The 12207-nt window shown below is 44.7% G+C and overlaps 1 protein-coding gene across 2 annotated transcripts in view; it reads right to left on the minus strand.

The window, feature by feature from the left end:
• Positions 1–9181: 9181 nt before the first annotated feature.
• Positions 9182–12207, minus strand: part of CNBD2 (cyclic nucleotide binding domain containing 2) — a 58029-nt gene continuing 55003 nt past the window's right edge. For both annotated transcript variants that reach the window (XM_041732616.1, XM_041732615.1), the window contains exon 12: positions 9182–9500. In XM_041732616.1, the coding sequence (XP_041588550.1) occupies positions 9182–9500 (319 nt within the window). The remainder of the gene's footprint in view (positions 9501–12207) is intronic.

Raw genomic sequence — 12207 nt, forward strand, 5'->3', positions numbered from 1 at the left:
AATCCCACGTCCGGCTCCCGGTGCATGGAGCCTGCTTCTCCCTCTGCCTGTGTCTCTGCCCCTCTCTCTCTCACTGTGTGCCTATCATAAATTAAAAAAAAAAAAAAAAAAAGATAGGTGTTAGATGCCTGAGATGGGCTTCTGGAAGACACCTGTGCACGTGGACTACTGTCCAAGTCTGCAGGCCCCAAATCACCAGAGCCGGAGCTGAAAAGGGAAGCTCTCCTCTACGATTTAACGTGGATTCACCTATAAAGGTTTCCAGAGGAGAAAGGTCCTAAAAACCTTAGAGAAGAGGTAGGTCTCAACCAGTCTTCAGCCTCCAGGGCAAAGCTATCCCTCAGTGGACAGAAGAGGGAATTGGAATCCAGAGGGGACAGGCCCTACTGGGACCACAGCTCATTGCTGGCAATATGTATTGCCAGGGAAAGAGAACTGGATCGGAGTCAAAGGCCTTCATTCTTATCTAAACTCTCTTAACTGAGGAACACTGGCCAGCTGATCCCATTTGGGCTTCCACTTCCTCATCGGTAAATGAGGGGTTTGCTCTGGCTGGCTGATGAGGTCTGCTGCTCCAGATCACATGCTGGGCCTTTCAAAGCCATAGACTTAATCAGCACCAGAGTCAGGGCCATTCTCCATTAAAAGGAACCAGGGGTCTTAGAGAAATGGCTAATTCCAGGATTACATTAGAGGTAGTATAAGACCATTCTAGAATATCCTGTCACGGCAGAAAAAAAGGAAGTGCTCTGAGAATGAGAAGACCATGGCAAAAGGATTGCATCAAAATATAGAATGATGGCACAAAAACAGACACATAGATCAATGGAACAGAATAGAGAACCCAGAAGTGGACCCTGAAATGTATGGTCATCTAATATTCGATAAAGGAGGAAAGAACTATCCATTGGAAGAAAGACAGTCTCTTCAATAAATGGTGCTGGGAAAATTGGACATCCACATGCAGAAGAATGAAACTGGACCACTCTCTTTCACCATACACAAAGATAAACTCAAAATGGATGAGAGATCTAAATGTGAGAGAAGAGTCCATCAAAATCATAGAAGAGAACACAGGCAACACCCTCTTTGAACTCGGCCACAGTAACTTCTTGCAAGATACATCCACAAAGGCAAAAGAAACAAAAGCAAAAATGAACTATTGGGACTTCATCAAGATAAGAAGCTTTTGCACAGCAAAGGATACAGTCAACAAAACTAAAAGACAACCTACAGAATGGGAGAAGATATTTGCAAATGACATATCAGATAAAGGGCTAGTTTCCAAGATCTATAAAGAACTTATTAAACTCAACACCAAAGAAACAAACAATCCAATCATGAAATGGGCCAAAGACATGAAGAGAAATCTCACAGAGGAAGACATGGACATGGCCAACATGCACATGAGAAAATGCTCCGCATCACTTGCCATCAGGGAAATACAAATCAAAACCACAATGAGATACCACCTCACACCAGTGAGAATGGGGAAAATTAACAAGGCAGGAAACCACAAATGTTGGAGAGGATGCGGAGAAAAGGGAACCCTCCTGCACTGTTGGTGGGAATGTGAACTGGTGCAGCCACTCTGGAAAACTGTGTGGAGGTTCCTCAAAGAGTTAAAAATAGACCTGCCCTATGACCCAGCAATTGCACTGTTGGGGATTTACCCCAAAGATTCAGATGCAATGAAACGTCAGGACACCTGCACCCCGATGTTTCTATCAGCAATGGCCAAAATAGCCAAACTGTGGAAGGAGCCTCGGTGTCCATCGAAAGATGAATGGATAAAGAAGATGTGGTCTATGTATACAATGGAATATTACTCAGCCATTAGAAACGACAAATACCCACCATTTGCTTCAACGTGGATGGAACTGGAGGGTATTATGCTGAGTGAAGTAAGTCAATCGGAGAAGGACAAACAGTGTATGTTCTCATTCATTTGGGGAATATGAATAATAGTGAAAGGGAATATAAAGGAAGGGAAATGAAATGTTGGGAAATATCAGGAAGGGAGACAGAACATGAAGACTCCTAACTCGGGGAAACGAACTGGGGGTGGTGGAAGGGGAGGAGGGCGGGTGTTGGAGGGGAATGGGTGACGGGCACTGAGGTGGACACTTGACGGGATGAGCACTGGGTGTTTTTCTGTATGTTGGTAAATTGAACACCAATAAAAATTAATTTAAAAAAAATAAAAAAAAAACAAAAAAAACCCCCAAAATATAGAATGATAACAGGTTCTAACACACTGAATAAAACAGGAAACCACAAGTTTAATACTAATATAAATAATTAATGAAAAGTATGATAAAGGGATATTTACATAGTTTCATATCTCTTCACAAAATCCCTCAATACAGAATATGACATAATCAACAGTGCAAAGGCAGTCTGTGGAATGGAGAACATATTTACAAATCATATATCCGAAAAGGAGTTAATATCTACAATATACCAAGAACACTGACAACAAAGAAAATCAGCCCAATTAAAAAATGAACAAAGAACTTGAATAGGCATTTTTCCAAAAATGATATACAGGGCAGCCAAGGTAGCTCAGTGGTTTAGCGCTGCCTTCGGCCCAGGGCCTGATCCTGGGGACCTGGAATCGAATCCCACGTCGGGCTCCCTGCATAGAGCCTGCTTCTCCCTCTGCCTGTGTCTCTGCCTCTCTCTCTGTGTTTCTGTGAATAAGTGAATGAAATCTTAAAAAAAAAGTTACAGTGAGTGGAATTAAAAAAAGATATACAAATGTCCAAAAAGCACATGAAAACTGTTCAACCTCATTAATCATTAGGGAGATGCAAATCAAAACCGCAGTGAAATACCACCTCACGCCCATGAGGATGGCTTGTAAGAAAAACCAGGATAACAAATGTTGACAATGATGGCAGAAATCGGCACTCTCGTGCACTGTTGGTAGGACTGTGCAATGGTGGCACTGCTGTGTAACACAGGATGACAGTTTCTAAGAAAATCAAAATGAACTACCACGTGATTCCAGCAATCCCATTCTGGATATATGTCCAAGAAAAAACAGAGCAAGTTCTCAAAGAGCTATCTGCGCCCCCGTGTTCATAGCAGGACTATTCACAAAAGCCAAGAGGTGAAAGCAACCAAAATCTCCATCAACAGATGAATAAGCAGCAAAATGTGGTATATACATGCATGCAATGGATAGTATTCAGCCTTAAAATGGAAGGAAATCTTATCACAACATGGATGAATCTTGACATGGTGCTAAGGGAAATAAATAAGGCAGTCACAAAAAGACAAATACTGTAAGATTCCACTTATATGAAGTTATCTAAAGTAGTCAAATTCAGAGACAGAAAGTAGAATGGTGGTTACGCGGGGTGGGGCGGCTGGTGGGAAGGAGAGTAGTTTAATGGGTACTGAAGGGGAAAGAAGAGTAGTTTAATGGGTATGGAGTTTCAAATTTGCAAGATGAAATAGCTCTGGGAGGAGCCTGGGTGGCTCAGTTGGTTAAGCGTTTACCTTTGGCTTAGGTCATGATCTCAGGGTCTTGGGATTGAGCCCCACATCGGGCTCCCCACTCAGCAGGGAGTCTGCTTCTCCCTCTTCCTCTGCCCCTCCCCCTACTTCTTCTCTCTCTCTCTCTCAAATAAAATCTTCAAAAAAATAGTTCTGAAGGTCTCTTTCACAACAATGTAAATATACTTAAGGTGGCTCAGTGGTTGAGCATTTGCCCTTGACTCAGGTTGTAATCCTGGGGTCCTGGGATTGAGTTCCATGTTAGGTTCCCCATGGGGAGCCTGCTTCTCCCTGTACCTGTATCTCTGCCTCTCTCTCTCTCTCTCTCTCACATGAATAAATAAAATCTGAAAATTAAAAAATAAAAATGGGTTAAGATGATAAATCTTATTTTTTTACCATGATATATATAATTTTTATTTATTTTTATTTTTAATTTTTATTTATTTATTTTTAAAGATTTTATTATTTATTCATAGAGATACACAAAGAGAGAGAGAGAGAGAGGCAGAGACACAGGCAGAGGGAGAAGCAGGCTCCACGCAGGGAGCCTGATGTGGGACTCGATCCCAGGTCTCCAGGATCACACCCCAGGCTGCAGGCAGCGCCAAACCGCTGTGCCACCAGGGCTGCTCCATATATAATTTTTAAAATAAAAAGGCAGCAATATCAAGAGTGACTTTAAGTGGAGACACCATTTCAATCCAATAATCAAAGTTATCACCAGTAATGGGACAAATCTTGCGCCACCTGATAACACACAATGAGAAGAACACAGCATCAATTCTGTGTTTCCTGCCACCAAAGATGCATAACTTAAATCTAATCATGAGAAAACATCAAACCAACCCAAAATGAAAGACTAGAGTAAAGTAACATCTATACAATCTTCAAAAGTGTCAAGCAACCCATTTTCTTCTTCTGATTTTTTCTTAGGGGTGGGGAGGCTTTAGAAGTTGATGAACAGGGACGCCTGGGTGGCTCAGTGGTTGAGCATCTGCCTTTGGCTCAGGGTATGATCCGGGGGTCCTGGGATGGAGTCCTGCATCAGCCTCCCCCATGGGGAATCTGCTTCTGCCTGTATCTCTGATGAATAAATAAAACTTAAAAAAAAAAAAAGTTGATGAACAGGTTTGGGGGGGTAGGGCACAAAACCAAATACATGGAGGGTCAGGGCCTAACCCCTACCTCCCATACACACAACCCTGGGTTAGGAGGAGGCTTGAAGAACACACACCAGACCCCTCAAATTTTACAAATGATAGCAGTGAAGCTCCAGAAAAGGAAGGGGCCTGGCTGGAAGTCACACAGCACATGTCTAGATGTGCCACTCTTCCACAGCTATGCCCATAGGGCTAAAGCCCACGCTCTCCAGCAGTCATGAAAAAACTGTTCTAGCATTGGTGCTGCTTCTCAGCTACCTAGAAACTACTCATCCCCATTGTCAATTCTGAACCAGAGGTTACAAATTCTGCAACTCAGCACCCTTGTGGTTAAGCCTCTAAAATCCCCAAATAGGGGATCCCTGGGTGGCTCAGCGGTTTCGTGCCTGCCTTTGGCCCAGGGCGTGATCCTGGAGTCCCGGGATCGAGTCCCGCGTCGGGCTCCCAGCATGGAGCCTGCTTCTCCCTGTGTCTCTGCCTCTCTCTCTCTCTCTCTCTATGTCTATCATAAATAAATAAAAAGAAATTTAAAGAAATAAAAAATAAAATCCCCAAATAGCAGAAAGTCCTCATGGTAAACTGGCCTCTGGTGCTACTATGGGAGTTGTCAAGTGACCCTTGTTATCCTTGAGACTGTCCATAACTGAAGGTAAGATTTTTTTCCCATGAGTTATATAAAAGGAATGGAGGATTTAAAGAATGCTTTTGCTTCCAACCTCAAGATGTGATCTTACACACTTCCTATAACAAACTCTGGCAATATCTCCTGTGTTTATTTTTCAAATGGGTTTTTTCATTTTCCCCAAACAGTGGAAGCTGTTAGTGCTGGGGCTATATTTTTGGCTCAAGTGGCCTGGGTGTGCCTCTCCCAAGTATGACTATGCTTTATTTACATATGGAGAATCATTCCAGAGGGCGATTATATTCTCTCAAACACAGTTCCAGGGTTGTGTGTACTGAATTTTGAAAACAGGTGGCTCATTTGGAATAGATGAGTAACGGTGGTGTAACAGAACACACGCTGTGATGCTGCCTGCCTAGGAGGGCACTGGGTGTGAGGAAAGCACATGCATTTCCCAGCACAACCACCTGGTAGCTGAGTGAGTTTGGACAAGGCCTTTGCTACTCAGGCTCCTCATCTGTCAAATGAGGATAATGCCAGGAAATGTTTTCAGGACAGGGATAGCCTCTCTAGAGTGCCTCACACAATGCATGGCACACACTGGCTGCTCCATACCTGAACCTGGGCCCTTTCCTGGGGTGGTGGATCACTACGGGCTTTCTGAGGCTTGGACCTGTGCCCAGATAGGCAATAAGGAGCACCAAAAGCAGTTTACTGCTAACACTATGCCAAGGGGTGTCATATTTGCTCCCTCTAAACAAGCATCTGCCCCAAGTCACTCATGGTGGCCTTTAGTACTGAGCACGTACCATGTACCAGGGACTTCACAAGCATGACCCACGTAGAACTGGGGGCCCATTCTCTGCTTGGTTACTGAACTCAAAGAAACAGCAGTGCCACATAAAACCATAATTAAGAGCTATTCAAATGTTTACTTGGTTTCTTCAAGAAAATACCAAAGGAAAACATATGTAGAGAAAAGCTTTTTGAAAACCTCTTTATGTTTCTTGTTCTCAAATTCTTCTATCTGCTAAATGGTGGCTTCAGCAAAAGCTCTGCTCTTCCTCTGCAACCCTCAAGACTCCCAAAGCCCAGCCCCCACCATCTTCCCTCCCCACATGGTGCCCTTACTTCAGAGTTGTCCTGGTTTACTTCCTCACCTGCCAGTCGCCTAGCAAACATGTTCTACCTCCTGTTCTGGAAGTTTTTTCTCTCACTTCCCAGCAAGTGGGACCTAGGGGTCAGCATGAATAAAATCCTACATCTTGCCGTACATGTACCACCTCTTTTTTCTATCTTTCTTTCTTCTTTAACCTTTTTTCCAGTTCGTGTACTATCTCTTTTAATCCTCAACAGCCATTGGGTGGCAGAGCTGGGATCTTAACCCAAAGGTCATCAGACTCTGTCAGATGCTTAGCAAGATGTCTGTTACAGAATAAGCCCGCAATAATTTTCTCACCTGTCCTCTGGTCATGTCATGTCTGCTCAAGAATCTTCAAGGGCTCCTCATTGCCCAGAGTAGGGGTCAGAAAACGATGGCCAACAGGCCAAATCTGGCCTGCCACCTGTTTCCCTAAATAAAGTTTTATTAGAACAGTAAAGCTGCTTTCACCCAACAGAGTTGAATACTTGCAACAGAAACTATATGGCCTGAAAACACCTAAAATAGGGGGATCCCTGGGTGGCTCAGCGGTTCAGCGCTTGCCTTTGACCCAGGGCATGATCCTGGAGTCCCAGGATCGAGTCCCACTTTGGGCTCCCTGCATGGAGCCTGCTTCTCCCTCTGCCTGTGTCTCTGTCTCTGCCTCTCTCTCTCTCTCTCTCATGAATAAATAAATAAAATCTTCATGAGAGAGAGAGAGAGAGAGGCAGAGACAGAGACACAGGCAGAGGGAGAAGCAGGCCCGATGTGGGACTCGATCCCTGGTCTCCAGGATCACGCCCTGGGCTGAAGGCGGCGCCAAACCGCTAAGCCACCCAGGCTGCCCAAATAAAATCTTTAAAAAAAAAAAAAGACCTAAAATATGTATTATTTGATCCTTTATAGAGTTTGCTGACCCCTGGCCTAGAGAATAAGAAGAAACAGAGACTGCCTCTCATCCTCCTTTGGATCTGCTATGAAGCAATTATAAACAAAAGTAAATAAATTTCAAATGAGTGAACAAGATGTCCATACCATCATCTTGGAGCCACAGCCCTACATGCAGAGATTCCTAAATATAGTCAGATGCCCCAATTTACCTGGTCCCCAAACAGTGCCACCTCATCCGTGTAGGTCACAGACAGCCCGTTCAGATCTGCTGCAGACATCTCAGACTCCTCAGCCATCAGGAGCCATGAGAGAAGTCAGAGATGATTAAGCCCACTACTTTGCTACTCGTTTACTTCCACACCCTCTTTCTTTGCTGCACAACATAAAAAGTTTTCTTTTAAATTCAACAGACTTGGTGACTCAGTCAGTTAAGCGGCTGATCCTTGGTTTCAGCTCAGGTCATGGTCTCAGGGTCCCGGGATCGAGCCCTGAGTCGGACTCCAGGCTCAGCCAGGGAGTCTGCTTGTGGATTCTCCTTCTCCCACTGCTCCTCCCCCTGCTTGCGCTCACTCTCTCAAATAAATATTAAAAAAAATAATAAACTCAACAAACAAAATTATAATACTGAATATGCTTTCCACTATACTCACCTCTCCTGAAGACCATCGATCTTGTCCAATTTGCTCACTTTGCCACTGGGAAAACAGGTGCAGGAACAGGACTCCAGGGGCTCAAGGGGGTCCAACAGCATAGAAACAGAGCCAGACTCTCCAGAGCTCCTGATGCCCAGCTCAGAGCTCCGGTGTTCCTCCTAACCTGCTCCTTGTAGGGTAGGTGAATGTGTAGGTCAGGAGTGATGGGTAGAGGACGGCTCCTGTCTTTCCTGGCAGCCCCAGGCCAGGCTCATGTGGTGTTGTGGCCTCTACCAGGCCCCCCTGGTATTCCCAAACCTAAACTATGAAATTTCCTAAAGGAGAGAGGTGATTTGGCCCAGTGCTACCAGAGTCGGCCCAGGACACTAACAGGCAGCCATAGATTTGGGAGAGCCCTCGGTAAGTCCAACCCACCATCTCCTTATCTCTGGTCTGCCTCCTCTCTCTCAGGCTGCTGGCTCCCCATCCTTGCCACCAGGATACCTGCTCCTGTCACACTGCCCATCAGTCTCTCTAGTTCCTTATGCCTCCCCCAACCCCCTCCCACCCATCAGGCCTTCTCCAGTCTCTGGCAACGCCCTGCCAGAGGGGCTTGATGAGCCCTGGCAAACCAGCAGCCTGTAGGCCCAACACAGCCCACGTAGATGTTTTGTTTGCCTAACACATTATTTCAAAAACAATTTGAATTAGTTGCTTACATTTAAAAACCAGTAGGAATCATCTAAAATATTGGGTTTCTTAGTTCCCTTGAAAAATCTAAGACTGGCAGTACCAGGCCTGCATTATTTCCTGGCATGGCATCAATTGAGGATACAGAGCAGCTGTTCCATCTGGATGGCGAATGTGTGTACCAGTCCTCACCGTTGCCTGTTGCCTGCCCAGTCCTCCTGATGCACTCTTTTAGATGACCAGCGTGGCCTCTGGGAGGCATTTGAGTTTGTAACCCCAGTCTTGCTCACTTTGATCAGAGCCCCTCCATATCTTCCACCCATCTCACCAGATAAGACCCTCCCACCCTGGGACACCCCCAGCCTCCTGACTGTCCACTCATTCAGCCCCACAAGTATCAAGGGAGAGAGTGTCCCAGCTGCTGCCCCCAAACATCTCTCCAGACCCACAGGCCCCAGGAGCCCTGACTCCAAGCCCCACAACTCCCATGGTGTTCACTCAGGAAATACGGTAACCAACCCAACATCTTTTATTGGGTCTAAACAAGGACCCCTGCATTCTTATACTGAGGCAGGAGTTCTTGAATTTTGTACCGGGGTGCTGTGATGGCTTGGACAATCCTTAAAGGGGGGAGGTACTTCTGGGGTGCCATGAAAATGGGATAACAAGGTTTAGTCTTCTTGTTGAAGCTACACAAATCCAGCATCAGAGACTTGGAGCTGTTGATCTCTTTCTTCTTGGGCCTGACTGGGATGAATGGTGGACGCTGGCGAGGCTTCACCAGCAGCCGCATTAGGTCTTTCCGAAAGATATTCCAGGTATTCTCCTGAAGGAACTTCTGGCACATAGCTTCATCACTAAAGGTGAGGCACAGATGCTGAGTTTCCCACACCAGCTCCTCTTGTCCCCCTGCCCCTCCAGACTCTCCTCCTGCCACTCTTCTAATTCCTAAACACAGTGTGCTCCGTCCCAGCTGTGTGCCTCTTCCCAGACCCTTCTCTCTGCCTTTCCACACTTTCTTCCCCTAGAACTGTGCTGCCCCATCCGGTGGCCATGAGCCACGTATGGCTACTGAGTCCCTGATGTGGGCCAGTCTGAATTAGAGATGTGCTGTGAGTCCAAAAATATGTACCTCAAAGACTTAGAGGTACAGAATACAGATCTCAAAGACTTAGAACAAAAACAAATGTAGAGATACTCATTAATAATGTTCATAAGTTGGTTACATGTTGAAACGACAGTATTTGAGATGCACTGAATTCAGTAAAATATATTTTAAAGATTAATTTCATCCATTTGTTTTTACTTCTTATAATGTGGCTACTAAAAAGTTAAATTATGTAGGTAACCATTTATCCATCAAGGAAACATAAGGCAAACCCACAATGAGACACCACTTATGCCCACTAGAATGGCTATGGTTAAAAAGACAGATAAAAATGTTTTATAAGGTGGATATTAAAACAGGGGTTCTGGGGGATCCCTGGGTGGCTCAGTGGTTTAGCGCCTGCCTTTGGCCCAGGGCATGATCCTGGAGTCCTGGGATCAAATCCTACATTGGGCTCCATGCATGGAGCCTGCTTCTCCCTCTGCCTGTGTCTCTGCCTCTCTCTCTGTGTCTCTCATGAATAAGTAAATAAAAATCTTTTAAAAATAAATAAATAAAAAATAAAACAGCGGTTCTGGTATACTGCTGATGGGAAAGTAAACTGGTGCAGTCACTTTGAATAAAAGTCTGGCAGTTCCTCAAAGGTTAAACAGAGTTAACCTGCAACCTAGCAATTTCACCCCTACGGTATATATATACCTGAAAGAAATGAAAACCTATGTCTATGCAAAGCCTTGCACAAGAATGTTCATAGCAGCACTATTTGTCATGGCCAAAAAGTAGAAACAACCCAAACATTCAACCACTGATGAACAGGTATAAAGTGTGACATATACGTGCAATGGAATACTATTTGACAATAAAAGGGAGTGAAGTTGGGGGGCCTGAGTGGCTCAGTTGGTCAAGCGTCTGACTCTTGGTTGTTTTCAGCTCAGGTCATGATCTCAGGGTTGTGAGATACAGTTCCGTGTTAGGATCTGTGCTCACCATGGAGTCTGCTTAAGATCCTCTCTCTCTCTCTCATAAATAAACAAACAAATAAACAAGATCTTTTAAAAAAAACATACAAAACTTTTTACAACATGGATAAAACTTGAAAGCATTATGCTAAGAAGCCATTTGCAAAAAACCACACGTAACATGATTCCATTTATTTGAAATGTCCCGAACAGGCAAATCTATAGAGACAGAAAGTAGATTGGTGGCTGCCTTGGACTGGTCTTGATGCCCTGGCTCTATCTGTTCCCTTCTGTCTATCTGTTCTCCTTCCTGAGGGTAGGTAAAGTGGGGGAGAGAGAGGAGGCTCAGCACTCATTGGCTTATTTCCTTCTAAGACCACAGCAAAGGAATAGCATGTTCCATTTCCACTCACTTCCCCATGTTCTCACCTAAGCAAGAAAACCTAATAAGTCACTAACAAGTTAAAACATTCTTCCAGAAACACAGTATTGACCAGGGCAGAGTCAACTTTGATCCATAGAAAATAACTTAATAAAAAACCCAGAGGTCAGCATAGGCCATTGGCCAGTCCTGTTGGTCTCAGTGGTGTGCCAAAGTGAGCTCCTCTCAACTCAGAGGGATGATTATATGCACCTCTCCTCAACCCCATGTTCAGCAACATCAGGTTGGTAGGTGGAAATTGGCCATGGTGGGAATATATACACCACAGAATCAGTAAACCCTTCAAATCAGACTTATCTCCTACTCACCTCCCAGAGACCTGATTGTTAAACCTTCACCAGCACCCTACCAGATATTCTCCACTTCAAAAATTCAACCAACTCCCAATTCCATAAAAAACAGCAATTATCTATCTAACTTCGACTTAGCACTTCTTATGTGCCCAGCACCCGTTAACCCATTTAATCCTCACAATTCCCCATTTCACAAACTCAGAAACTCCAGTTCAAAGATGCTACAGGACTCACCAAAACCTATGAGGGGGAAGGCATGTGATTATAGATTCTTAGGAGGTCTTTTATTTTTTTAGGGGGTACTCAGAGTCCAAAACAGACAAGATTCCTCATGTCACCTCCTGATACTGATTGGTCATATTGATTTCTTGTTTTTCACAAAACAGGGTCAGATTTCTTGTTTTTCACAAAACAGGGTCACTCTTCTTCTAAAGGCCTCATCAGCTTGGGACAGGGTTTACAGTTCCAATCCCTGCCTTACTTGAACTGGAAGTTTCATCTGTCCCTGCAGGCTGTAAAAACTTCAGCCCATGATGGCCTTGGCCCCTAGCTCTGCCCACCCTCACCGCAATCCCATGCTAGATCACACTCTTTGCTTTGGCTCTTAGGCTGTACTTCCTTTTGGCCCTCAGAGATTTCCCTTCTCTTGGGAACTCAAATATTGGTTACATTCTACACAGTGTTCCCTGTGCTTTGTAGGGGGAGAGGGGTCAGGTTATCTAGCCTGTGGCATTCACAGGACAGGTGTCATGGCCACTGTGT

The sequence above is a fragment of the Vulpes lagopus genome, chromosome 18 (genome assembly GCF_018345385.1).
Source record: "Vulpes lagopus strain Blue_001 chromosome 18, ASM1834538v1, whole genome shotgun sequence".
Classification (NCBI taxonomy): domain Eukaryota; kingdom Metazoa; phylum Chordata; class Mammalia; order Carnivora; family Canidae; genus Vulpes; species Vulpes lagopus.